We start from the raw sequence: 27,724 nt of genomic DNA, 5'->3' as shown, positions 1-27,724 counted from the left end.
GGTTGTGTCAGAAAGGTGAATATCATAGAATGCCAATTTAATATAAGAAAGTATTCTTGCTTTGAGGGAGTTCTTGAGTGGAGGCTCCATGTCCTTCTGCTACCTTAATACTAACCCTATAAATATATGCACATAGATCTATTTCCCCATCCTCATATATAAATATATTTGCATATGTACATGTCTTTATCTAGACCTCTATAAATTCCCTTTGCCTCCCAGCTCAGAAAGCCCCATATTTCTCCTGGGGAGCGGCTGGTGGTTTTTGAACTGTTGACCTAGTGGATCGAAGCCCAGTACATAACCACCATGCATACCCCCAGGGCTCCTATGATATGTGTAAGCCACTCAGATAATCTTTTGTTTTTTTATTGTCACATCTACAGAGTCTCTGTTATCAGATAAGGAAGCATTTTTAGGTCCAAAGTAATTAAATCATAGACATTTTAAAGAGCTATTATTCTCATAATCACAGCTGTTAAGGGACCTAAAATGGGAATATTATAATTGACTAGAACAAAGTTAATAAATTACAAAGTAGGCTGTACCTTTGAGAGGCAGCGATGAAAATCTTGTCCAGTTCTGTGTTTTACATTGGAAGATCTAGAAGTCTTGTGTTCAAGCTGCCTCCATCAGTATGTACAACTTCTTATCTACATTATCATCAAAAATGTTTGCCTCATGATAGCTGTCGCAATGAGTCTTGGAGTTGACTTTATGGTAGTGACAGAGTAGGGTTTTGGAGCTTTGTACCATTTGTTTAAAAGGTGCATATTAGATTTTATTATATAAGCAGTAAATGGTCATTATAACATTTAAAAAATACAAAAAGTATATAGAAACTCTGATCCCCCTTCTCCCTTCTCCACCCCTACAATGCTCCATACGGTCACAGCACAAAGTTGAGGCAGACATAATTCTCACTCTGAATGAGCTCATCTAAGACAGTGATGGAATAGCTACAAAAACAAATAAAACAGCTCACTGCCATGAAGTCGATTCAACTCATAGAGACCCTATAAGACAGAGTAGAACTGCCCCTGTGGATTACTGACAGTGTAATTCTTCATAGGAGTAGAAAGTGTTATCTGTCTCCCATGGAGTAGTTGGTGGATTTGAACTGCTGACCTTGCATTTAGCAGCCCCAAGCATAACCTACTATGTCGCCAGTTACTATTATGTCATAGTTACAATAATACATGGAAAAATATAGGTTCTTGAGAGAACATAGTAAGGTGTAAGATACGGTGGCAGGTAAGTTGGCAGTAGAAGGGATGGAAGTGGACTTTGCTGGGTCAGAAAAAAGGACTTTTTGATTAAGCATTTTTGGGACACAAAACAACCAGGAAGAAAGCAGGGAAATGTGAAGTTTTCTAACGCTTAAGTATCAGGAAATGATCTATCATTGTGAAGATAGAAGAGTCGTCTTGTTTTCAAAATATATAAGGAGAAAATAATAGCGTCCATGTTTTCCTTCCAATTAATGATGATTCCCAGATATGGCAACTGGAGAAGAATATAACAAATAGATTTTAAAATTGATTGATACCGTTGTCATTGTTTTTACCCATTGTCATTGTTATTACCATTGCTGTTAAGGCTTATAGTGTGAACCTTCCAGAGTAGGAGTCAAAATGAATAAGACTATAGCACAAGTTTAGCTGGAAATATACATGGGTATTTAAATAAATAATGGCAATCTGTATTTCTTATTTGCTGCGTAAAAATTGACAAGTTACTTAACCCGAGTTTCCTTATCAATAAACTATGGTTGGTAGCATCATTTCATTCTAACTGAATGGTTTATATGAAGTTTAAATGGAGTATCAGAAAAATAATTTTGTAATTTCTAAGTAAAAACTTTTTTTAAAATAATGGTGTTTTTATTTAATTATAGTTGTTATTTGCCTGGTATTATTCTTATTTTTACCTCAATTGACAAAGGAAGATGAGAATTTACAAAAAGATCAGGACTCTACTGTTATGTGTGCTTTTTCCCCAATAAAACATTGATATTGCTCAAAATGCCATCATTTTAGTAGGGGCCTACTTCAAATTGCCCCCTCCTCCACTGGCATTCCTGCCCGTCCACCCTGCTGTAATTTTCACCATTTCACTTATCATCTAACAGTAAATATCTTGCCTGTTTAATATAATCCATCTCCCACCTGGCACTGTGCCTTCCCAAAGGAAGTGCACGTAACTATACATTGAATGAATGATGCTTGAAAGAATGCTTCCTGTAGTCACTGTCATCTGGGTTTGTTCTCCAGATGTGATGATTCCAGATGCTATTCAAGGGCCCAGCTTGCTTGTTGACCTTCCTGCTGTGGCTCAAAGAAGGGATCCAGAAGAATTGCCTTTATATCAACTCCCCAGGACACAAGTGGTTTCAAAAGTCTCAGCACACCCAGGAATGCTGTCTGCAAGATACGCCACCAGTGCATGGTATGATATCATCCCCTCTGTTTTCATGATTGCGTGATTGTTCTGGGACATCGGAGAAAGTTTTTAAACATCTGTACTAGACAATTACTGTGCTTATCTCACGTGCCCCGGATTATAGTGTTTGAACAGTTTTATATGTGCAAAATGGATTATAAAAAGTATTTTCTCAGAGAATAAGGTTGTGAAGAGTTTATTGTAACAAACAAGGTAAGCAGTATTTGGGGGTAAAAACATTGGCAGAGATTTGAGAATTAGACTCTATATTAAATGATTAGATTGAGAGAGGCGATTAGATGTGGAGAGAATCTCTGATTAGAAGCTGGGTGAGAAGGAATAGTTAAAAATTATTTGTGTCTCTGGCTTGGTAAACTAGATGTATGACTGTCACTATTAGTTGTTCAACATCACATAATAAGTTGCATAAGTAGTTTGGGATCGAAAATTGTGATTGCTGTTTTGGACATGTTAAGGGTTGCAGTGGCTGTAGGATAATGGAATGAAATAGAGTCCAGTGTTGAAGGCAACCTTGAGATGTATTTTGACATGGATAATTGGAAGCACAAATATATATATATATATATAAAATATACACACTAGATATATATATAAATAGATAAACAAATAGACAAATGTATATATGTGTACACACACACACACACACACATTTACACATGAAATGCGATGATTAAAAGTAGTCCCTGGAGATGATGGAGTGGTAGAGGGCACTACCCTTTGAGTACAATTAGCCACTGAGCAGTTAAGAGGAGGAAGCTCATCCAAGGGTTCAAGGCTGAAAGAAAGGGTACAGATGACACTCCCCCTGCCCCCTTTTCTTTTTCCAGTAGCTTAGGGTCTGGAATTCTTGTTCAATGACCTTCATGTCCACCTACCACTTCATTTGATTGAAAGGTCATTTGCTAGTTAAGTGCAGGTTAGATTAAGAGGTGAGGTGTGGGGTAGAGATTGGCTTTAAAATACCGGTCGAAGAAGAATGGTCTGGTGGTGGGAGAGCATTTAGAACAATGTTGTTGTCGTTAGGTGCTGTGGACTCATAGTGATCCTGGGTACCACAGAACAAAACACCCTCCTCACAATTGTTGTTATGTTTGGAAACCTTGTTGTGGTCACTGTCTGCCCATCTTGTCAAAGGTATTACTCTTTTATTTGGGCAGACTTTCTCCCAGGTGCAATGCCGTTTTCCAGAGCCTGGTCCCTTCTGGTAACATGACCAAAGGTTGTGAGCCAAGGTCTCTCACTCCTCACTTCCAAGGAGCATTCTGGCAAGAACTAGAAAAATCCTGACTCCCCTTTCTCTAGCTCTCCCTCAGGGGGTGAAAGAATGAACAACACCTACTTAAATGCGATGTTCTTGGTAGAAAACCAAAAGCTATTGAGAAGGAAAGAGAGCCCATTCAAAAAGAGGTTAAGATAGGGAGTAGTTTGTTTACCATGTAAGGAGATCCCAAGGAGTGTGATGGGTGGTAGGGTGGAGCAGGCCTTTAAGCACTTCAGAAGGATACACCAGTGTGTGGTAGCTTCCTGAGACTCGGAGACTGGGAGTGGAGGAAGAGCTCCATAGCATTGCAAGGCGTAACAGGGATGAGAGATGCGAGGTGGGATTCATTGGCCCTAATGTTTTCTTAAGACTGTTCGCCCAAGAATGACTTTGTGTTGATACATGAAGTGTCTAAAAGGATGTATACTTTAGTTCAAGAAACTGTCATCATTGCCCATAGTTTTAAGTAGAAACTTCATGAAACATTGTACTTTGTGTTTCCGGCTAGCTCATCTTGGAGTAGAAAAGAAAGACAGATGGGTCCTGCTCCTTGGAGGAATCTGGTGTCTAATTCAATCTGGTGTCTAATTCAAGGGGCCACTTTGCAGGAGGGAGGTGCATACAACCCTGGTGTCCTGGTGTGAAAAGCACATGCTTACAGATAATCCTGGACTGCCCCAGGCAGCCTCCCCCCCTGGACTGCACAGTGTTAAACAAGCAGCGGATTTGTTTCCTTAGGAGAGGTGCCTAGAAATGGGAGCATTGGGAGCATTATGACCCTTTATGTAGTCAAATAACTTTCCTAATGAGAAACCTCCCTTAAAATTAAACAAAACCAAAACCCAAGACACTCTTGTGTGTGGTATTGACAGTTGAAAGATTTAGAATAACAATGCAAAACCGAGGTCAGGAGATGCAGTTTCAACCACAGCATCTGTTTTACTGTGTGTCTTTACTGCCACTTGATTTCATTGAGCCTCGTTTTTCTCTCTCGTTTTAAGTGGGGTTGATGCTAACTTGCCATGTTCGTCACAAGGATTCAGTGAGTTCCCGTTATATTTTACACTCATCACGGATACCTCAAAGGTTTAGCTTGGATGGCCAAACAACAAAAGAACAACAAACAAATGTACTGCCATCTGGTTGAAGTCGACGCATAGCCACCCTGCAGGACAGAGCAGAAGTGCCCATGGCAGTTTCCCAGTCTGTACCTGTTTATGGGAGTAGAAAGCCCCGTCCTTCAATTTACCCTTGATGTAAACAGACAAAAATCAGGACCTTCGAAAGAGACTGTGGATGAGAGGGAGAAAATTATTAGGTGCATTTGAGAGCGAGCTCCTCTGGAGTATTCCCGTTTGAAGGAAGCAGGTGGGATTGCCAGGGAGGTTTGGACCTCAAATCTCGGGGACACTTGCCAGTTTTACAATGCTGTTTCAGCTGCAGTTCATGCTGCAGGTGAAAACAAATGTGGAAAACGCGGGTAGACGTCCAAGGAGCTGCACGCTGATGCTTTTGGAAATAGAATTAGATCTCCAGTTACTAATCCAGGCTGTCAGAAAGCCAAAAGGAAAGTAATTGTATGTTTTACATCATGTGGAAAGATAAAAGATCTTAGTGAATTCAGGCCACAATTTGAATATTTATGTGCAAATGATAGGACCATAAATATGAGGACGTGTCAAACCAGTGCCGGCAAGTAGGTCAGGGAATTTGAAACCTCGATCACTACCCCAAGGGTAAGGCCCTTTCTCCCCCTTCTTCTAGAATGGCCTGTTTTCCTGAATCCTGCCCTTTTTGACACATGAACTGGTCACCTGGCTCCTGGAAAGAAATTCCATTTGAGCAGTCAGTTAATCATGTCCTTTTCATTTTCAAAGTTGACCCTGAGGGAGCACTTTACCTTTTATGTCTTGAATTTTTGTTTCTTAACAAAACTCTTTTATACACGTGTTAGACCTCCACTTTACTAAGGCATACTTTATAGATAGTAAAATGAGCAAGCTTTAAGGTACAGTCTGCTTGGTTTTGATAAATGTGGACACAACACCCCAATCAAATTCTAAAACATTTTCATCACCCCAGAAGCATCATCCCTCCCCCTTTGCAGCTTGTCACTCTGGGTGTCATTAATCTGACATCTAACAGTGTCAATTTGTTTTTCCTGTTCTTGAACTCAGATAAATGGTATTGTACCGTCTGCACTTTTGTGTCTGGCTTCTTTCACTCAGTACAGTATCTGTGTCATTCTAAACGTTAACATAAGGTGATGTCTAATTTTTTCCTGTAACTATGCCTTCAAAACCAAACTTTTCAACAAATAGTGCTTGGAAAACCAGATTTTTATATGTCCAAGACTGAAACAAGACCTATCTCTCACCCAATGTACAAAACGAAGCCAGGATGTATCAGAGTTATTAATGCAAAATTTAGAACTATAAAGATCATTAATGAAAAATTGTGGACAAACGTAAGGACCATAATACACACATATTGAAAAACACTAGCAATAGTAGACAAAATAGATGACAGGCACCTCCTAAGAATTGGACACTTATTTGCATTTGAAAAAATTACCAAAGACTAAAAAGAGAACCCACAGACTAGGAGGGAAAGAAATAGGCAATGACGCAGCAGGCAAGGGACTATATTTACATCTGTCGGAGACGCTAACATCTCAATAAGAAAAAGTAAACCCACCTAATCTTAGAATGGGCAGTGGACATGAACAGACCACTCACCAAAGATGGCATTTAGAAATGCTAATGACCATTAGCCATTTCAAAAGATGCAAATGAAAACGGCAATGTGATATGAACTCACCCCAGCATTGATGGCAAAGTTTAAAACAACACATGCCGGAGAGAACATGGAGAGACTGGGACCCTCCTGCACTGCTGGTAAAACGCTGCACGTGCCGTGGACAGCAAGATGGTGCGTCCTCAGATCATCGGGAATAGACACTCCATCCATATGACCGCAGTTCTTCTTCTTGATGTGTATCCTAGAGAAAGAAGAGCCCGGATAGTGCGCTCGTGTTCACCACAGCACTGATAATCACCCACCGATGGGAAAATGGCTGGATACGTCAACTTTGTTACTTTAGTACTACACAGCATTAAAGAAGTACGATGTATATGGGAAGGATCTTATGATAGGAAAGTCCTCATCAGCAAGGAGGATACCATGCTGAGTGAAAGTAACCAAGTGAAAACGGACAAATGCATGAACCCACGATTATAAAAAGTTAAGAAAAGGTTTCTACGCTGAAAACAACAGACTTAGAAGGTTATCAGAGTCGGGAGGGAAACAAGAAAGGAGAAGCAATAGACGAGTTAATTTGGTGAAAGAGAAGACAACATACGGGAAATGGGCAAAAATTATGGTAACAGTGTAAGACATTGGAAAGTTCAGTGCGCATTTAAGTGTACTCTTGATCTCTGTAAACCTTCACCTAATTCACAATTAAAGGGTTTTTGTTTGTTTTTTAAGGCATAGGGCAGCTATAAGGTTGTACCGTTGGAGGTGAGAGGCTGGAATGCTTGTTTTTACGGTGGATGCATTCATCAGTGTAGTGTGACTGTAGTAGTTGGTATAGGTAACTTATCACCTATAACTGTATTTCCAAAAGTAATCACCCTCTCTGTATAAGCTATCACAAGTTCTGTATATTTCAGAATGAAACAATCTGCATAGAATAGGGATATGTCACCTAGCTGAAAATGATAATATGCTATGACAAAGTGAGTGAGCTTCTTCAAAGAGAAGAATCATCCTTTGGTTACACACTTTATTAAAGAAAAATCTGTTTTCCATATTCCTGCCCAAACACTAACCCAGTTGCGGTCAAAGCAATTCCAATGCACTGCACCTCCGTGTGTTGCAGACAAGGCTGTGGCTGCTCAGAATCAGGCTGCCAGGCCTTTTTTCCGGAGCACCTCTGAAGGGGTGCGAGCCACCAGCTTTTAGTTACAATGACAGCCACTTTGCCAGTTGGACTCCCCTTCCATATTCTAAATAGTGCTTGCTTGTTTTCCTTTACAGTGTGTGAAAGAACCCGCAGGCTAGGAAGATTTAAGTTTATAAAATATGAAAACAAAAGAGTCTCGTACTAACACTCATGTAGTTTATTTTTTGCTCCTTCTTTGTTTGTTTTTTTAACTGAAGCATTTAATTCCTTTTTTTTCAATTTAAGGACTTAATTTTTATATGTAATAAATATAAATGTGCAAAAGTCTTTTTAAAGAGACGTGAGCCTTTTCCTTCCCTGCTTATCATGATTCAGTATCCAGCAGTGGAATGGAGAGGAGGGAAGCTTCAGAGTTGGTTCATTTCCAATGCTCTGTCACAGCCCCATTATTCCCTATGTTAGGGAGAACTTTAGATGCAGTAGCAGGGCAAGAAGAGAGTCCTTGAGGTAATGTCACTTTTCCAGAAAGCAAGATAGAATCTTAATGCTCTATACCCTGAATAGCAGATAAATCATTCCAATAATAGGAGTATTAAGATTGATTCTGTTAAATAAAAAATACAACTAGTATCTGACTCATGACAGGTTTCCATTCTGACAACTCTGTTGTAGGCAGTTCTGATGTGAATGGAGCAATGCTTTTTATGTTTACATTTTTATTATTGTGTGTGAGCAGTATTGTTATAGGTCTGTGGTGCTTGGAAACATTACACATAAAACTCATATTTTTATATGTGTACCATTACTAATAGTCAGATATACCAAAAAGAAAAACACACACCAAAAGCCTGATAATTTTTAAGTGTGGTTCATGATAACTCAACTATGTTGCAAGTATTCATTAATTGTAAAGATTGATGATTTGTAGAAAAATATTAATATAACTTCAAGTCAGAGAAATTAGAAAGGAAATGAATATTGGTTAAGCCTCATTTAAATGCCACGTCATATATCTTTTCATTCTCTTTAGCAGTGCGTAGGTTAAGTTTGTGCTATGATTACAGCTGTTCAATGGATATGTGTGTATGCACATGCACAAAGAAGGATGAACTAACAGGAAAACGTGAAGGCTGGCTACTTCAATTGGTGGGATCATGGGCATGTCATTTAAGGATTGCAGTCAGCTCCTTTCATGCAGAAAGTCCACTTCACGTAGCCAAGTGGAGGCTTACTTTTTTCCCATGCAAAAAGCCTTCGGGACAGAAGTCTGGGAATAGCATGGTGCTGCTGTAATCAGGATTCTTGATACCTTCTGCTCTGCTCTTGCTACTTAACATGTGGATTTAGACCTCAAGGTTTATTTATGATTTTATGATGGGAGCTTCCCCAGTTAGGCATTCTAGGGTTAATCAAGGCAGTGGCACAGAGCATAAGGGTCATGTCACCATAATCTACCTCCATTCAATGTGTGTTCCTGGACACGTCCGTAATTCAGGGATATTTGTTTCCTTATGGTCCAGAACTGTAGTATTCCGTTACCTTAGTCCAAAGATACTCCAGAAAATGTATTCTTTTTCAAAACAAAGTTTGGTGTGCTGCCATTTGGAACTAAAAAGGCATTGTAATGAAGAAGAGGAGAAAGGACAATAGATAAATAACCAACAGTTGCCTGCCAAATTGTTTTTTCATGAATACTGTGGTGCTCTTAGTGAAAACAAAAACAAATTAGACCAGTTAAAATATGAAACCACCTTGGGTATGATTTTGTTCTGGGTCTTAGATGCCTGGTCCCTGATCCCATTGACACCTCATGATCACACAGGCTGGTGTGCTTCTTCCATGTGGGCTTTGTTGCTTCTCAGCTAGATGGCCGCTTTGTTTATCTTCAAGCCTTTAAGACCCCAGACGCTATATCTTTTGATAGCCGGGCACCATCAGCTTTCTTCACCACATTTGCTTATGCACACGTTTGCCTTCAGTGATGGTGTCGGGAAGGCGAGCATCACAGAGTGCCGGGTTATTAGAACAAAGTGTTCTTGTGTTGAGAATGTACTTGAGTCGAGGCCCAATGTACATCTGCAACCTTAATTCTTCACATATAGATATAAGTACATACATCTATTCCCCTCTCGTTATATATATAGTTATATATGTACATGCCTGTATTTAGGCCTCTATAAATGTCCTTTGCCTCCTGGTTCTTTCCACTATTTCCTTTTACTTTCTTCTTGTCCCACCATCATGTTCGGCCTTCCTTCGGGTTTAGTAATCCCTTACTGCTACATTGCCCTTGATTAAGCCCCCACTAGGAACCCTACACGCTTCTCTCCATTGATTCTAGTTCACTTGTTCCCTGTCCCTGGGTTGATTTCCCCCACCCACTTCCTTTCTCCCACATCCCCTTCTCCTGTATCACCCCAGGAACCATCAGTCCCGGTCTTTTCATCTCCCAATTGTTTATCCTGCCTATCTTATCTAGATAGACATGCAGAGAGAGACATTAATAAGCGCCAAAACGAGACAAAGCCAAACAAAACAAAAAAGGAAGTCCAAACCAACAAAACAATCACAACAACAAAAAGAAAGCCACTGACAAAAATAAAAAAGCTTATAAATAGTTCAAGGTCTGTTTGTTGGCCTTTACGAGTGTCTTCCAGTTGAATCTCGTGGGGTGCCAAACTATCTCCAAAGTCTGTTTTTGGTATTCCCCGGGGATTTCATTACTTTGCTCCCCTTGCTGCTCTGTTGCATGCGCTTGATGGTTCGCCCCAGTGTGATGGGGTCAGATTGGGCACAGTTCCCACACTGTGTCTCCAGTGTTGTCCCCCATAGCACTATGGTTCATTGAGGGACATCTTGTCTCATGGTGGGGCCAGCCTTATGGTCCCCTCTCTGCATTGTCTGCTCTGAACAGGAATATCCTCCTTGGGGTTTGCTGTGACAGGATGAGTTCCCCTCACTCTCCTCCCTCTTCGTTTCTCCTGTGCGCTCTAATCAGACGTGCTGCTCTCCCCACGCTGTAGCTTCAATGCTGTCCTCTGAAGTGCATTCTTCTGGGGGTGGGGTGGGGTGGTGTTTCAGCCTCTCTGAAAATTATGAAGTACAATACAAATGCAAATGACATATGAGCATCCCCTAGAAACATAGGTTCCAGTTAAATATGTACGAACAAAATACTGGAGGGGGTGGGGATAGTGGAGACCCAAAGCCCATCAGTAAACAACTGGACATCCCCTCACAGAAGGGTCACAAGGAAGAGACGGGCCAGTCGGGGTGCAGTATAACACCGGTGAAACACACAACTTTCCTCTAGTTCTTTGGTGCTTCCTTCCCCTCCACTATCATGACCTCAATTCTACCTCACAAATCAGATTAGACCAGAGCATGCACACTGCTATGGATAAGAGCCCTCAACACAGGGAATCCAGGATAGATAAACCCCCTCAGATCCAGGAGGATAAGAGGAAGGTGGGGGGAGAAAAGGAGAATCAATCACAAGGAGCAACGTATAACCCCCTCCAAGGGGATGAACGGCCAGAAGAGTGGGTGAAGGGTGACAGAGGATGATGTAATATATGAAAATAATCTATAATTTATCAAGCGTTCATGAAGGAGGATGGGGGAGGGAGGGGAAAAGAATGAGCTGATATTCAAAGGCTCAAGTAGAAGTAAAATGCTTTGAAAATGATGATGGCAGCATATGTACAAATGTGCTTGACACAATGGATGAATGTATGGATTGTGATAAGAGATGTAAGAGCCTCCAATAAAAGTATTTAATTTAAAAATATATAAAACCACCTGGTAGTGAGTGAAATGTTAATGATACCAATTTCTTCCCTGATCTTTGAATTGTCTAGATCAGGGGTGCCCACATTTTTTCAGTATGTGAGCTACTTATAACATTATCAAGTCAAAATGATCTACCAACTGCAAAAATGCAAAACATATGTTTATTTTTATTTATTACATTTATTCATAAATGCATTGAGAATTCTTTATATGTACAATGTATGTGTATGTACCTTGCATAACTGCATGAGTTCATATTGCACAACACAATTAGCTATGTACATTTTTTGTCCTTGCCCGAGTTTACTCTGATGACTTGCACTGAATGGAATGAGCCAGGCATGCATAGTCCAGACAGTAGTTGCTGACAGCCAGCCTCAAGCACGCTTCCAAATGATCATCAGTCCTGGTGGAACGGTACTTGGACTTAATGATCTTTATGTGGGAAAAGGCTGACTCACATAAATAAGTAGAGCCGAATAATGCAGGCAAGGAGGTAGCACATTGTCTCATGTTTGGGTACTTCCCCTCTGCGAGTAAGTTCCAGAACTGTTCCTGCGCTCTGGACGTCATCTGAATGTCAGCTTGTGGTGTCAAAATCTCCCATTCCGTAGGAAAGTGACACGTTTTTGTCTTACTTGACCCAGCTCCCCAACTCATTTTGATACCCTTTCTTAAATTTAAGAGAAAAAAACGAAGGTGTAAAAATTGCCGATAACTTAGCTTGTCAGTTTTGCTGCACTTAGCACAGTTGTTTGCACATGCGTTTGACACCGAAGATTGCATCTGATTGGCTGAGCTGTATATCAATTAAGTGGCGGGATTGGTGATAGGCTTACCTCTATTTTTTTTAATGCTATGTGATCTACCCACATTACATTTGCGATTGACTAGTAGATCGCAGTCGATGCATTGAACACCCCTGGTCTAGATCTTTTCAGGGTTTTTTTTAATCCCTTCACAGTTTCATATTTCCTTAACACCATCTTATCCTAGAAAGTTTGTAAAGAAACTTGGAGATGTAGTCTTGCTGTTTTTGTTTTTGTTTTTTTCTTAATAGTGCTTTTTTTGAAAGTTCAGAGAAAACAGAACACTGAAACTCGGTGCTGAAGCACAATTTTGTATACATGTGGTGAGGCTGTGTGGTGTGTCTGGATCTCGTCTGAGTCTTAACTCCTTAAATGTTAATAATAATGTTGGATTGTAGGGGCTTCAAAAGGGTTTGGGAAAATAAAATTAGATACTGGAATTTTTCCACAGACTTTTTGAAATCTCTATTTGACTTCTATGCTTACTGTTATAGTTGAACACGTTTCATGTCAACTTGATCAATAAGAATGAAGGGGTGGAGTCTAGCCTGTCAATCAGGTTAGAGCCTAGTGATCCCTCCTGGTGGGCGTGGCATTCTCATGAGCATTCTGGGACTTCTTCTCTTCCTCCTGGAGGCAGAACACATACTTTATTTCACATTCCTGTTGACAAGCCACATGGAGTCACACTGTTGGCAGCCAGAGCCCTGAAGATGCTTCCTCCTCCACTGGATCCACAAGACTTTCCACTTGCAGGCCTGTGATCTTCCTGCCTTCAGGATCATTGCATGTGCTGCGTGAGTTGGAGAGGAATTTATGGGCTAGTGTCAGACATATAGGCTAATACCAGACTTATGGACTTGATCTGGACTGGGCTGAGATGTTTTCTCAATATACGATTGCTCTTGTATATAAAGCTCTTTCTTATACACACATGAATGTCCCTGGATTTGTTTCTCTAGTCAACCCGGCCTAACACACTTAATGGGATTTCTGTGAAGATTAAATAGAAGAGCAGGTAGTGCTTACATTTTAAAAATCTTGTTGTTAGATGCCATCAAATTGGTCCTGACCTGTACAGCAGAATGAAACTCTGCCCTAAGCGGTACCATCCTCACATAATAGGCCTGTTATGCTTGGGCTCATTGTTGCAGCCACGATGTCAATCCATCTTTTGAAGCTCTTTTCCACTAACCTTCCACTTGACCAAACATGGTGTCCTTTTCCAGGGACTGTGTCTCTTGATAACATGTCCAAAGTGCATGTGTCCAAAGTTTCCCCATTCTTGCATCTCAGGAGCATTCTGGCTGCCCTTCTTCCAGTTTTTTGCATAAAACTGAGCCAAACCCATTGCCTTCAAGTCGGTAATAGCGACTCTGTATAGGGTTTCAGAGGCTGTAATTGTTTACATAAACAGGTAGGTTTGAAACACTGACCTTTTGGTTAGCAATTCAATTCCTACCCAACAGTTCCACCGAGCTCCATGTAAGTCAGTGAAAACTCAGTGCCCTGGAGTCGATGCTGACTCTGAGTGACCCGGAGGACAGGGTAGTAGAACTGCTCCCTGAGTTTCCGGGACTGTCACTCTATGGGAGTAGAAAGCCCTGTCTTTCTGCTTTGGAGTGGCTGCTAGTTTAGAACTGTTGACCTTGTGGTTAGCAGTCCAGCGCATAACCACTATGCCACCCGGGCTCCTTTTCATTTTTATGTACAGTGAAGCATTTCCCAATTTCGGGGATACTATATTATTTGATGATCCAAAGCACAGGTTGCCAAATTATTTGGCTTACTACCCCCTTTTCAGGAAAAAAAATTACTCAGCACTCCCGTCAATTAAAAATGTTTGCACTGTAGCTCATAATCCAGGATAAAGTGAAGCATCTGTTTTTTAAAGTGATGCTCCCCTCCCCTCCCAAAAAAATCATTTCAACATCCACTAGGGGGCAGTATCTCCACTTTGGGAAACACTCGGCTAAAGTCACATACCTGTTTCATGCTGCAAGTTATATGCTAATTCTTCTGCCCCATTAGATAGCATTACTCTTAAAACCCAAACCCGACCCACTGCCATCACGTTCGTTCTGAGTCATCTCTACCCTATCTAAAGGTTCCAAGGCTAGACATTTTGTAGGAACCTATAGCCTTGTATTCCAGCCACAGCATCTGTTGGGGTTGAACCACCAACCTGTCAGTTAGCAAGGCAACATTAGCGCCACTATGATATAATTCAGCATTTTATGTTTGTGGTTAAGCATTTTCATCTTAATATCATTTTTTAATGCCTAGATCATTCCATATTTCAATCATGTCAAGTACAATATATAATTGCTACCACAGTTTCCAAACATTTTTTCTACATGGACTCATTGACATTATCTCCTGTTTACCCCTCCCCTCTGCGCACCCCTACTTTCATCAATCCTGGGAAAAGCCTATATAACCGAGTATCAAGAGGATGATGTCCATTAGCATTACACGTCTGAGACACACTCTACTATGAGCAAGCACAAGCCTAACAAAATAATACAAACCAAAATACAGAACATTTTGGAAAGCAGATGAGGTCCAACCTGCATCATAGGGAGGAATCTACTCAAAGTTTTAACTGTTCAGGTTAAATTTATGCCTTTGATCTTCTATACTCCTCTCTCCCAAGCACTCTGTTTAGTGACCAGTTTCCTCCCCTCGCTTTTAGACGGGGGAAGTTTTCTGGAGACTTATTTCCTCGGTAGTTCCATAAATGAGTCTTGGCCTCCCGCCATCATCCATTGCGTTCTGCACACCGGATTCTCAACCATTTATGCTCTGACGCTGATCCCTCCTTCAACTTCAGATTGTATGGACTCTAGTCCTTTGGTGACTGATGAGGTGTGCTTCTTCCCTGTGGACTTAGTTGACGTCTCACTTAGTTGGCTGCTGCTTTGGAAACAATCCTTTAAGACCCCCGGCACTATTTTATCTGATATCCGGGCACCATCTAAACTCTTTGCCACAGTTTGCTATATCTTCTGTGTTCCCTTCCTGGGGGTGAGTATCGAGTGGGGCTGTGATGTAAGAACTAATTGTTCTTAAGTTGAAGCTATGCTTTAGTGCAAGCCCAAAACCCATTCCTGGATCTATGCTATTTTTTTTTCAATTTGCTGTAACTTGGGAGTTAATACATATGTCATATCATTCCATAGTTCAATCATATCAAACAGAATTGTACAATTGCTTCCATAATCGGTCTCCAAACATATACTTTTCCTTCCTGACTTCTTGACATCATCTCCCTCTTATGACCTCTATAGCCCCCTCCCTCCAAAACCCTTGTTATATTTGCTTTCCCTAGATGCTCAACATCCTTGGCTTTCATTTATTGAAAAACAAGAGAAAGAACACAGCTTTAAGAGGGTGACTAAAAAGTGACACACCTTTGAGATACACCATAATGATCAAGCATATGGTGTCAATTTGAGACTATTAAGAGTGAAGGGGTGGAGTTTAGCCTGTCAATCAGGTTGCAGCTTGATGAACTCATTTGGAGGCGCAACGGAGACAAACAGCTTGCTGGAGGTGGGACACAAAGATTCTCTGATTGGTATTCCTGATGACAAGACACATGGAGCTATGTTAGAGGCCTGGAGCTGGAGGATCCACGTGGAGACCCCTGCCAGCGCTGAGATGCTTACATCGCCACTGGATCCACAAGACTTTTCACCCACTAGCCTGTGATCTTCCTGCATTTGGCATCGTTGCATGTGTTCCATGAGTCTGAAGAGGACTTTATAGATTGGTATCAGACATATGGGCTAATATCAGACTTATGCACTTGATCTGGACTGGGCTGGGATATTTTCTCAAATTCAGTTGCTCTTCAATAGACAAAATTCAAAAGCTCTTTCTTGTACACATATGAGTGTCTCCTTGGATTTGTTTCTCTAGTGTACCCAGCCTAGCACAAAGCATAAGCAAAATATAATAGAATGACTGTCACAGGATTGCTGGACTAATACGTTTCTTAATACAACATATACGGCATTGATCTAGTAAGACCTTGTTTGCCAACCAACAGTACACCGCTCTTCTTCCTCAGACACCATGTATGTTCTAGCTTAAGTCCTCAGGTTACTAGTGTGTCTGAGGTGAGTCCAGTTCACCCAGTGTAGTTCTCTCATGGGATCTCACCAGTGCAGTCTCTGGGGCATGCCACATGCCCTGAAGATTCAAGATTCAGTGCCCCAGCATTCCATGGCACCCGGCCTGGGTTCCCTGGATACCCCCAGACACCCTAGAGCAATTCTGCCCACCCACTGCATGCCACTAATGAGTGACCCTCTCCCCCTAATGTTCACCAAATCATTCTCAGTCTCTCCTCACCCCACGTGGCGGTCAGTTCTCCCTCTTCTCAACAGACTTGCATCTGTCTTTCCCCAGACCTGACCATTCCCCCTCCTTGTTCTCCCGTGCTGCCTCATCCCTCTGACATGGCCACCTCCCTCTCCATGGGACCTCACCCCAGGTCCACGTGGCTGCGCCTCAGCGGACAGAAACCCCCACTCTCCCCTGTCCATTTGATCCCCACTGTTGTGAGGAATCCTCTGGTTAAGAGACCAACACTATCCTTGGCTGCAGCAGATGGCGTGGTTCATTCGCACTGGTCCGCCTCTTTACCAGGCTCTCTGGTCTCCCCCCAGAAGACGGGCTGGCCCGCAACCTTGAGATTCTGCCCGTTCTGCTGTGGCTTCCTGCCTCAGCGGATGCATGCAGGGGTTGTTCTTTTGCACCTGACTAACTTCCCTTAGCATAATGTCTCCTAGATCCCTCCACGAGTTGAGATAGTTCATGGTTTCCTCGTTGTTTTTTAGGGATGTGTAGTATTCCAATCCTAATATAAATTGATGGGTGGAAATGTGGCGGTAGTCGGTGGGAAGTTGTGAGGATCAGATAAATAGGTGGAAGCTTCTAAACGGTAACATACTGTGTAAGTGCACAAAATATTCATGGGACACAGATGCGCAGGTGAATTATTTGGGTAAGAGTGAGAACAGTCTAGATGGAGCGTGGTCACTGACTGTTTAGCCATTGCACCTCTTTCTGTTGGTTTTATAGTGGATAGATCGCTTTGCAGCTCTATCAGTATCAAATCTTACTAGATATGTTTTATAATGTTTTATGTATCCATAGAGAAATAAATGTGTGAAATGCTTGTATAAACCAAATGCAACGTTTAGAAAAGAGCTATTCCACGGTCACCAATAAAAGTACAATAAGTATGATTTTCTGCTGCTGAGTGGACATTTGTTGAGCGAAACATTAAAGCAATCCATTCCTGGTTTATGAGGACAGTTAACTGTGTGATTTTTGAAAAAAATATTAAAAGTGATTAAAATTAAGCATGATTTAAGTATATATAGTCGGTAATGTCTAAACCTTCCACGAACCTTTAATAGTAAGAATATGCCATACAAGTTACCATATATACTCGTGTATAAGCCAAGTTTTCCAGCACATTTTAATTGCAGTTTCTGTGGTAAAATTGGGTGCCTCGGCCGATACTCGGGTTGCCTTGTACTCAAGTATATACGGTATATAAGTGGGGTTTTGATTGTTTCTTTTTTTTCCCTTCACAGTGACTTACCTGAGAGAGAAGAAGGTGAAGGAGAAGAAACTCCAAACTTCAGCCACTGGGGCCCTCCACGGATGTATGTTGATGGGGTCCTGGTTCTGGGTCAGAGAACACAGGCAGCGGATGTCCTCCACTTCCTCGCGCATCAGTCACTCAGTCCTAGTCCAGGGACTGTGGAGATAGATCGCCCATAGGCTGACTTAGAGCCTTGTTTCATTTTGTGTTATTTAGAGATTTTTGTCCTGGCTAAGACAAAATAAGCAGTATTAGGAAAATGTTTATCACACACTTTCAGAGAATAATTTGTTTATAAGCAATTTAGAATGTCCATTTATGGTTGTAACTGATATACAACATATAGTTTATTACTGCCTCATTAAGCAAGATAGGTAGGGCAGACTTGACAGTAGTTAGTAAGTAAATAAATCTATATATTGCTTAATGATGCAGTCATGTACTTATCCAGTAGTTGAAGTTGGTTTCCATCTGCTGTCAGTTTATCTCTACCCTCCTCCCTTTGTGTTAGCCCAAGTTGGTGCCTTGCTTGCATTGACAGAATGCTTGGGACCAGCTTTTCCGTGGTGAATGTATTAGTTCTAATTACTCAGCATGGCTGTGCTTAATCAAAACTTAGAAGTCTTCCTCTCTGCTGCTCTCTTGCTTGTCTGAGTCCTGAGGCACACGGCTGCGGTTCACCTGCAGACCTGTACTGGAACTTAAGGGTCAGAGTCCTGTGGTTGCCTAAATTGTTCAGGAGTCAACTATATAAAATATATTTAGAAAACATGTCTAACATGAATATACTTCAAATTGAATAATTATAGTGACTGTCCAAGTCAAATTAACTTGATTGTGAATGAACGTTTTTCTGTCTTTTTAGTGTTGAGATTTTCAGAGAACCCAGCGTTTCCCTGGGAATCAGTATTGTTGGTGGACAAACGGTTATAAAGCGTCTCAAGAATGGTGAAGAGCTTAAGGGTATATTTATCAAACAAGTTTTAGAAGACAGCCCAGCGGGAAAAGCTAACGCTCTGAAAACCGGCGATAAAATACTCGAGGTAAGTGATGTTGACATACTGTTTCTCTTTGCTACGCACAGTGAGATATAGTCAAATCACCTTTTCAGCAGAACTGTTTGCTCCAGTGCACTGGGTGTATGTGAATACAACTGGTCTACTTTAGTTATGTTTCGTACATTAGATATATTCATGTATGTCCTGAATATTTTCTATTGGCATTTCATCAATTCCTGGAGCCCTGTGTTTTGCCAATGCCTTAAGTTTACTTGGGACATTGCTCTTCAATAACTTTGGTTCTTGATGATAGGCTGATCTCTTGAAACGGTTAAATATGGACCATTTCTTTTATTGGCAAGGTGACAGTGTGTATTCATTCCTTCCATCTTCTTTTGGTGCTTCTTACATGGTTCAGTATTTTTCCCATAGAATCCTTCAATGTTATAACCTGAGGCTCAATTTTTTTCCTGTCAGTTCTTAATTAGCTCAAACATAGCAACATTTGGGCAGTGTTTTCTTCTGATGTGCATAGGGTCGCTGTGAGTTAGAATTCACTCAATGATACCAAACAGCAATTTCTCTAACACTGGCATAGGACAATGAAGAAAATTGCCCCCAAACGCTTCCCTTGCAATGTGTACATGATAGTGGGGGGTGATAGAATATAAACAAATAAGCAATCAAGAGATTTTTCAGATCTGGTGGCTCTTGTTGAAAAATAAGACAGGGGAAGAAGGCTCCAGGCAGAGAATTAATCAGTAAATGCCCTGAAAAGGGAGTGAGCATGCTTGGTGGAGTTTAAGGGATAGTTGGGAGTCCAGGGTTACTAGTTCCATCACAATATCTCTTACCATCAAGTTCATTCTGAGTCACAGGGACCCTGTATGATAGGATAGAACTGCCCCATTTGGGCTGTAAATCTTTAAGTCAAGAGAAAACCTCATCTTTCTCCTAACCGGCCTATGATTTAGTAGGCCAACGGGGAAGGAGCTGTTCCACCAGTGGCTACTAGAGTGTAGAGTAAACCAAGGAGAGGGATGGTGAAATAAGAAGTCTGATTAATCATGGGGAGTCATGCAGAGGAAACATGCGAAGTGTGGTAGGCCATGGTTGAACTCTGGGAAGCCATTAGAGAATTTTGACAGTTCCTCACATATATATTCATTTGTTTTTAAAAAGGATTATTCGTATTTCTAGTCTAAGAGTAATCCGTATTGAAGGCTGCAATCCTTGATCTTCAACAGCAAGTATTTCAAGTCCTCCTCACATTAGCAAGCAAGGTTGTCACCTGCATATCTCTGGCTGTAAGCAAGCCTGCCTTCAATCCTGATGTCAGGTTCTTCTTCAGATAATCCAGCTTCTCTGATTGCAGCCTTCAGTTGGGTTATAACTCAATGTAAAGGAGATAAAAATGCTCACACCTGGACCAGTAGTTTACATCATGATAAACAGATAAGATTGAAGGTGCCCAGGATTTTATCTTGCTTGGATCCACAGTCAGTGCTTATGGAAGCAGCAGTCAAGAGATCAAATGATGCACCGCATTGAGCAAATCTGCTGCACAGACCTCTTTTAAGTGTTGGGAAGCAAAGACTGTGAGGACTGAGGTACGTCTGATCAGACCAGGGTATTTTCATTCACCTCATGCATGCAACAATTGGACATTGAGTAAGGAAGGCCGAAGAAAAATTGATACATTTTGAAGTGTGTGTGTGTGTGTGTGTGTTTGTGTGTGTGTGTGTGTGTGTGTGTGTCTGTGTCCACATAAATCTAGTCACAGCGAATTTTTTCGTGAAAGCAGTTTTGCTTGGACCTCCGTTTTTGTGATGGCTGATTTAAGAGATCAGCTTGCCATGGTGAAGCTTTGTTTCCTGCTCAGGAAAAATGCTGCAGAAACTGTTGTGCTGGTGGACACAGCTTACAAGGATAGTGCTATGGGAAAAACACGTGTATGAGTGGTTTCCTCATTCCAAAAAGGTGAAATGTTGAACAATGACAGACCTCATTCTGGACGCCCATCAGCTTCCCAATTGGATGAAAATGTTGTGCTCGGAGACCTACGATGGACCATTGGAGAGATGGGGAAGTTGTCTGGACTATCTTGGAGCTGGGTTCCGTGATGCTGCGGTTTCTTGAGCAGGGAGAATGAACATGGAACACGAATAGACACACAGAGACAATACAGGACTGCAGCGCAAAATAGACACAGACAGAGATGGTACAAACTGCCAGCAGCCTCCACAGCCCGCAGTGCTTTATTTTTATGTACGAAATACTGGCAGTGTTCCCAGATAAGTTTGCTATTCCCACACTTGAATTTCTCATAGCCTTGAGAGTGAGTTCCGTGTCTCAGCCCATACCACTTGTTTACATTTCTACCAGGGAAACACTGTTTGCAGCTGCCCCCTCGAACTCCTTATTGTTTGCAGTAAGGAAGTTGTTTATGAGAACCAGCCGGGACAGACATTGCGTACTGTCCTAGACAGATACATGACACGAGAAACAGTGCTCCTCTTCATGGCTCCTTCAGTCCAGCGTATTTTAATTTGGGAATGAGAAGGGTCGCTGTGAAACCTGTGCCTCAGGTTCTGAATGACCAGGAAAAGTGCATCAACTGGAAACAAGCGTGCTTTGAAAGAACAGCTCAAAGGGACCCAGCCCTTTTTCCCCCAAGGTCATCACTGGTGATGAGACATGGTGCTATTTTTACGACCCCAAAAGCAAACAATCAAGCCAGTGGAAGACACCATCATCACCTCATCCAAGTGAAATCACCTCATCAAGTGCAATCAAAGATGAAGACAGTGCTCATTTGTTTCTTTGATGAGAGGGGGATAGTGCATTTGGAGTTCGTTCCACCAGGTCAGACTGTTAATGAAGCTTTCTATTTAGAGGTTCTGAAAAGATTGTGTAACAGCATGTGCAAAACAGGCCTGACTTGTGGCAGACGGGGGACTGGTTTTGCCACCACGACAATGCACCTGCTCAGGCAGTCATCTCAGTGTGCCAGGACTTGGCTAAAAACAGCATGTCTCTCTTGCCCCCCACACCTTACTCACTTGGCTTCACTCCGTGTGACTGCATTTTGACTGCAAGAATAAAGAGGGACATGGAAGGGCAGCGATTTGATGACACAGAAGAGGTGAAGAAAAGAACGATGGAGGAGCTATCAGCCACCCAAACACATGAGTCTGAAAAATGTTTCCACGAACAGAATCGCAGATAAGACAAATGTACTAAGTGTAGTGGAGAGTACTTTGAAGGTGATAAGGTTATTTTGTAACCCAAAATTTAAGTACATAGTTTTGAAAAAATTTCCAGTTTTTTTGGGGGGGGTAGCCCTTGTATACTTTTGTTTAAGTACTGAGAGCTTCATATGATCTTTTGGGGGTTCTTAAAATTGGGGGGTTCTGTTTTCTTTATACTTGAGCCATTTGTAGTGCTTTATAATTTAACTGTTTATTTCTTGTATTATATATTTATCTGTATATGATTCAACAGTTCATTTCTTGTTACATATCTATCTTTATAAATAAATATATTAAATTATCAGCAATTTGGTTTTATCTCTCTAGAGAACTCTGTCTAACACACTTGCCTTTTTATTTAAACTCTCTTATTAATATGAACGTGACAAAGCTGCTCTTTTTGGATAGTGTTTACATGCTAAGTTATTATTTTGTTTTGATTTTATTTGACTAGTGTTATTTTGTAAGCAAAATATACGATTTATTTTCATCTAGTAAGTCTTAGTCATTGGATGCTTATGATTCCTGATATATTTTAATTTAATTTTTTTAATTATTATTTTTGTCCTTTTCTTACCTTTTTATTTTGAAAAAAATCATACATCCACAAGAAGTTCCAAGTAAATGTTCAGATGATATGTGTAGTTTCTTTCCCTCAGCCTCCTCCAGTGTTAATAACTTACATAACTAGGATACTAGCAAAACCGAAACAACGAATAAACCTGAACTCTGATTTCGTAAGCTATACATGCTCCCGTGTGTGTGCGCCCACACAGGTCTAATACATGCTCTCGTGTGTATGTACACATAAAACTATACATGCTCTTGTGTATGTGTACCCATATAGATCTATATGTACTCTCGTGTGTGTATATCCACACAGATCTATACATGCTCTCATATGTGTATGTCCACACAGATCTATATGTGCTCTCATGGCATATACCCACATAGATCTATACATGCTCTCATGTATGTGCGTCTACACAGATCTGTACATGCTCTCATGGCACGTACCCACACAGATCTATACATGCTCTTGTGTGTATCCACACAGATCTAAATGTGCTCTCGTGGCATGTACCTACACAGATGTATACATGCTCTCGTTTGTGTATGTCCACATAGATGTATACATGCTCTCTCGTGTGTGCCCATACAGATTAATACATGCTCTCGTGTGTGTGCCCACACAGATCTATATGTGCTCTTGTGTGTGTATGTCTACACAGATCTATACATGCTCTCATGTGCGTGTACCACATAGATCTATACATGCTCTCGTGTGTGTATGTACACAGACCTATACATGCTCTCATGTGTATGTGCCCACACAGATCTATACATGTTCTCTTTTATGTGTGTGTGCCCATATAGATCGATACATGCTCTCTTGTGTGTATTTGCCCACACAGGTGTGTACATGCTCTTGTGTTTGCATGTCCGCGTGCCCTCACAGAATATATGTTCTTTTATGGATATGTGCTCACACAGATCTATACATGCTTTATTTTGTGTGTGTGTGCCCACACAGATCTATACATGCTCTCATGTGTGTGTACCACACAGATCTATACATGCTCTCCTATGTGTTTATTTGCCTGCACAGGTGTATCCATGCTCTTGTGTGGGTGTGTCTGTGTGCCCACACAGATCTGTGCAGTTTCCCCATGAACAGGATTGCCTAGCCACCACCGCATACCACAATAATTATGTAATAGTTTCCACAGAAATGAAATCATGCAGCATGTATCTTCTTGAGATTGACAGTCAACATTAATTTCCCTGAAGTTCTTCATTGTGCTGTGTTTCAAAAATGTGTTCCTTTTTATTGCTGAGAATTGGCCCATGGTATGGAGGCACTGCACTTTGTACCATCACTCTCCCTTGGCAGGACTTCACGTAATGTTCAGTTCTTGGCTATGATGAATAATGCAGCTGTGAACGTCTCAGATTCTGTATGAAAGTCGATTGGTTTCCTGAATATATGACTAACTGTGCAATTGCTGGGTCATATTTTGACTGCCATGTTGTTTTTCTGAGTGGTGGCACCATTGTAAATTCTCTCTGGCAACGTCAGTGCTCCATGCTCTCCACAGCCTTGCCCACATTTGTGGTGCCACTTTATTTTATTTTAGCCATTCCACTTGGTAGTATTTTCTCTATTCCGAAGTGAGTGTGTCCGTGTGTGAGTATATCTCATTTTAGTTTTAATCGGCTTTGCTTTAATTCTTTAATAATCAACTATTTCAAAACTCCAAACCTGTCAAGGGCCTTTATTTATTGCAGGGGTCCTCAAACTGTCGCTCAGACCTGTTGGAGGGCCAGACTATAGTTAAAAAAAAAAACTATCAACAAATTCCTATGCACACTGCACATATCTTATTTTGAAGTAAAAAAACAAATGGGGCAAAAACACCTGGCGGGCCGGATAAATGTCCTCGGTGGGCCGCATGTGGCCCACACGTCGTAGTTTGAGGACGCCTGGTTTATTGTCCTGTGAAGGGAAAACCGAAACCCAAAACAACCCAACCTCAGTGCCATAAAGTTGATTCCTACTCCTGATAGTGTAGAACTGCCCCTGTGGGTTTGCGAAGCTGTAAATTCTTACGGGAACAGAAATCCTCTTTCTCCCACAGAGAAGCCGGTGAGTTTGAAATCCCATCTTTGTGGTTAGCAGCCCAGCAAGAGAGAGCGTCCTTGCTTCTTCTACCTGCCAACTCTTCTTTCTAGATATATTTTCTTAGCAAGTGATCTCTCTCCACCAGCAGCAAATGAACTATTTATTTGTGTGTCTTTCTCTGGTCATCTCTCTATCGTGTGCAGCAGAAACCATGCCCTCCTGGCAGCCTAACAGTATTGCTCTTGATGTTGTTCCTTCTTGCTCCTTCAGCCATTTCCCCACCCTCTAGCATTGGTGCATGCTGTCAACGCTTCCACCTTCAAAACAAAATCGTCCTTGGATCCCATTGCCATCCCCATACATATACTTATTTCCCCCTTTCCTTCTTCCCATTACAACAAAGCCGTATCCACAGGCTTTCCTATCCATGGAGCATGCACTTCCACACCCTTTACTCAGGCTTTGTTACCATATGGGTTTGAAAGCCAGGCTCTGTGGACTGTTTTGTAAACGCTGCATGCTCTCGGAGATGGGTAGGGATGCTCACAAGTTTGGTTCTCTGAGATTTCTATAATGAGGAGTCAGTTTATCCTTACCCAGAACACTTTGAGTATAAAGTAACCTATTACTGTCTTGCAGCTTCTCTTTCTGAACAGTTTGAGAAATACTTAGCTACTAAGCGGTGGTGATAATGGGCACTCTGCTTTACATATCACGCTTCTCAGCTTAATTGAGAAAAGATAGCAATCTAGAGAAGTTCCCCCACCTCCATTCAGAATTATAGGCTTTACTAGGGGCAGACGTGACCTTGGGAGCGCAGACGCCCAACTTCCGTTACTGACTGAGCTACTTACTTGGGGTAATTATGTTAAATTAGGGCTATTGGGACTGCATGCATTTATTTCACTTCTGAAAGCGAGACATTATTTTCCCCAAACACACTCGACTACAACAGCAAACTTCTTTGTGTGTCCATTTTGTGGGAGGCGGTCGCAGGGGTGGTCTAACTCACTAGAATTTGACTGCTGTTACACTAGATAACGCACAGAAACTCTGAATTAACTTACCTGCCGTATCGAGGGTCTTTCTAATGGAAAGAAATTGTTTCTGCGTTTCAGGTGTCGGGGGTAGATTTGCAGAACGCCTCACACGGCGAAGCAGTGGAGGCCATTAAGAACGCAGGAAACCCAGTGGTGTTTGTGGTCCAGAGCCTGTCACCCACTCCCAGAGTAAGTGATGCTTGGTATCCGCCAAACGCTTGAAGCCATTTTCTCTAAATGGGGGCCAAGCGTTTGCCTCCTTGGTATTCGGCCGCCTGTCCTCATCATTACTGTGATATACGTACTATGACTTTGAAAAGTCGTTAGCTTCGGAAACATTGAAGTGGTGTTCCCTTCATTTCCCCTTCTTGTCCGCCAGGTTTCATTCTTCTGGTGAACTTTGAGTCCACATAGTGTGTGTTGCTTTAAGAGAGAGATTGTAAGGTCAGACAGACCGTTTTTGAATCCTTATTTCTCGAGTTGCTAGCTTTATTAACATCAGGAGGGGCTGGTGTAAAAGTGTAAGCCCTGATGGGGTAGTGGTTCTGGTTTGGCCATAAGGTCAGCAGTTCGAAATCGCGAGTCGCTCTGCAGGAGAAAGATGAGACTTGCTATTCCAGTAAAGAGTTACAGGCATGGAAACCCACAGCGGAGGTTCTACCCTGCTTCCTGGGTTGGTGGAAGTGGGAATTGACCCAGTGGCAGTGAGTTTAGGTGCTATGCAATGTTAAGCATTGGTAGAAATTTAAAATGAGAGAGGAGAGTAGTGATTAATCAATTTTTTTCTGTGATTATTTACACATTTGGTGTGGAATTGGAACTTCTATAATGAGATGCCAATGGCAGGATTATAATAAGCAGCAGAATCTCCACCCTTAAGTTCTGTAACTGGGAGTATTATTTATTTTCCTTCATTGTGTCCTGGAATAGAGCTGTTTCAAACAGGTACTGTACTTCTGAACAGTATAAGCGTTTGGAACATTTAAAAATAACTGTGTTTTAATGCAGTAATGTCCTGGTTTGCAGCCATCTGTATGCCGTGGTAAACAGAATGCCACATTTATGTGGCAAGCTGAGCAAACAGATAACTCTGGTGGCCCATGGGTGGCCGGGGGCAGGGCTGTGCTATTTGTCATTCTTGTAGCCTGTGCAGCCGTACACTTGGGGAACCACTCTATTGAGTGTGCTGCACTTTTGTTGTTGTTCTCGTCCAGTCCATTCCAACTCGTAGTGACCCTGCGTACAACAGAAGGATACGCCACCCGGTGCCACCTGGTGCCGCAGCAACCTCACATCTGTTCCCTTCGAGCCACTGTTGCAGCCGCGGTGTTAGTCCATCCCCTGAGGGTCTTCGTCCTTTGCTCTGATCTGCTTTCTGAGCATGACCAGTCCAGGGACTGGTCTCCTCCTGACCACATGTCCAAAGTACAGGAGACTGCGTCTCGCCATCCTGGCCTCTAAGGAGCGTTCTAGCTGGACTTCTTCCGAGACAGACCAGTCTGTGCTTTGGCCGCCCTGTACTTTCTGTATTCCTTAACAGCCCCACAAGGTGCAAACGCCTGGATTCTTTCCCGTCTTCCTTACCCAGTGTCAACTTGCACATGCACACAAAGCAATGGACGCTATCATGGCGTCCATGTTTCGTATTACGTTTTCACCATCAACACAAACTGAGGGAGGAGAACACAATAAAGCCTTTTCATTTTCATACAATTTGAAATTGAAGAACATCTTTGGACCCCCATCTTTCAAACTTTGCGATATTGAAACTGTAGTTCAGGCCATCACTTTTTTTTTAAAAATAATCATTTTATTAGGGGCTCCTAGAACTCATCACAATCTGTACATATGTCATCTGTGTCCAGCACTTTAGTACATATGTAGAGTTATCATTCTTATGACACCCGCTTTCCACTTGAGCCCCTGGTGTCAGCTCATTTTCCCCCCTCCCTCCCCG

At 41.8% G+C, this 27,724-nt stretch overlaps 1 protein-coding gene across 4 annotated transcripts in view; it reads left to right on the top strand.

The window, feature by feature from the left end:
• PATJ (PATJ crumbs cell polarity complex component) overlaps positions 1-27,724 on the top strand; it is a 399,766-nt gene that overhangs the window by 135,423 nt on the left and 236,619 nt on the right. For all 4 annotated transcript variants that reach the window (XM_045291780.1, XM_045291779.1, XM_045291778.1 and 1 more), the window contains exons 21-24: positions 2,274-2,448; positions 17,845-17,916; positions 18,721-18,898; positions 25,846-25,956. In XM_045291780.1, coding sequence (XP_045147715.1) covers positions 2,274-2,448; positions 17,845-17,916; positions 18,721-18,898; positions 25,846-25,956 — 536 coding nt within the window. The remainder of the gene's footprint in view (positions 1-2,273; positions 2,449-17,844; positions 17,917-18,720; positions 18,899-25,845; positions 25,957-27,724) is intronic.

The sequence above is a fragment of the Echinops telfairi genome, unplaced genomic scaffold (assembly GCF_000313985.2).
Source record: "Echinops telfairi isolate 266 unplaced genomic scaffold, ASM31398v2 ScPeMD7_443;HRSCAF=831, whole genome shotgun sequence".
Taxonomy (NCBI): Eukaryota; Metazoa; Chordata; class Mammalia; order Afrosoricida; family Tenrecidae; genus Echinops; species Echinops telfairi.
The sequence above is the reverse complement of the archived record's forward strand: the minus strand, read 5'-3'. Positions and strand labels throughout refer to the sequence as shown.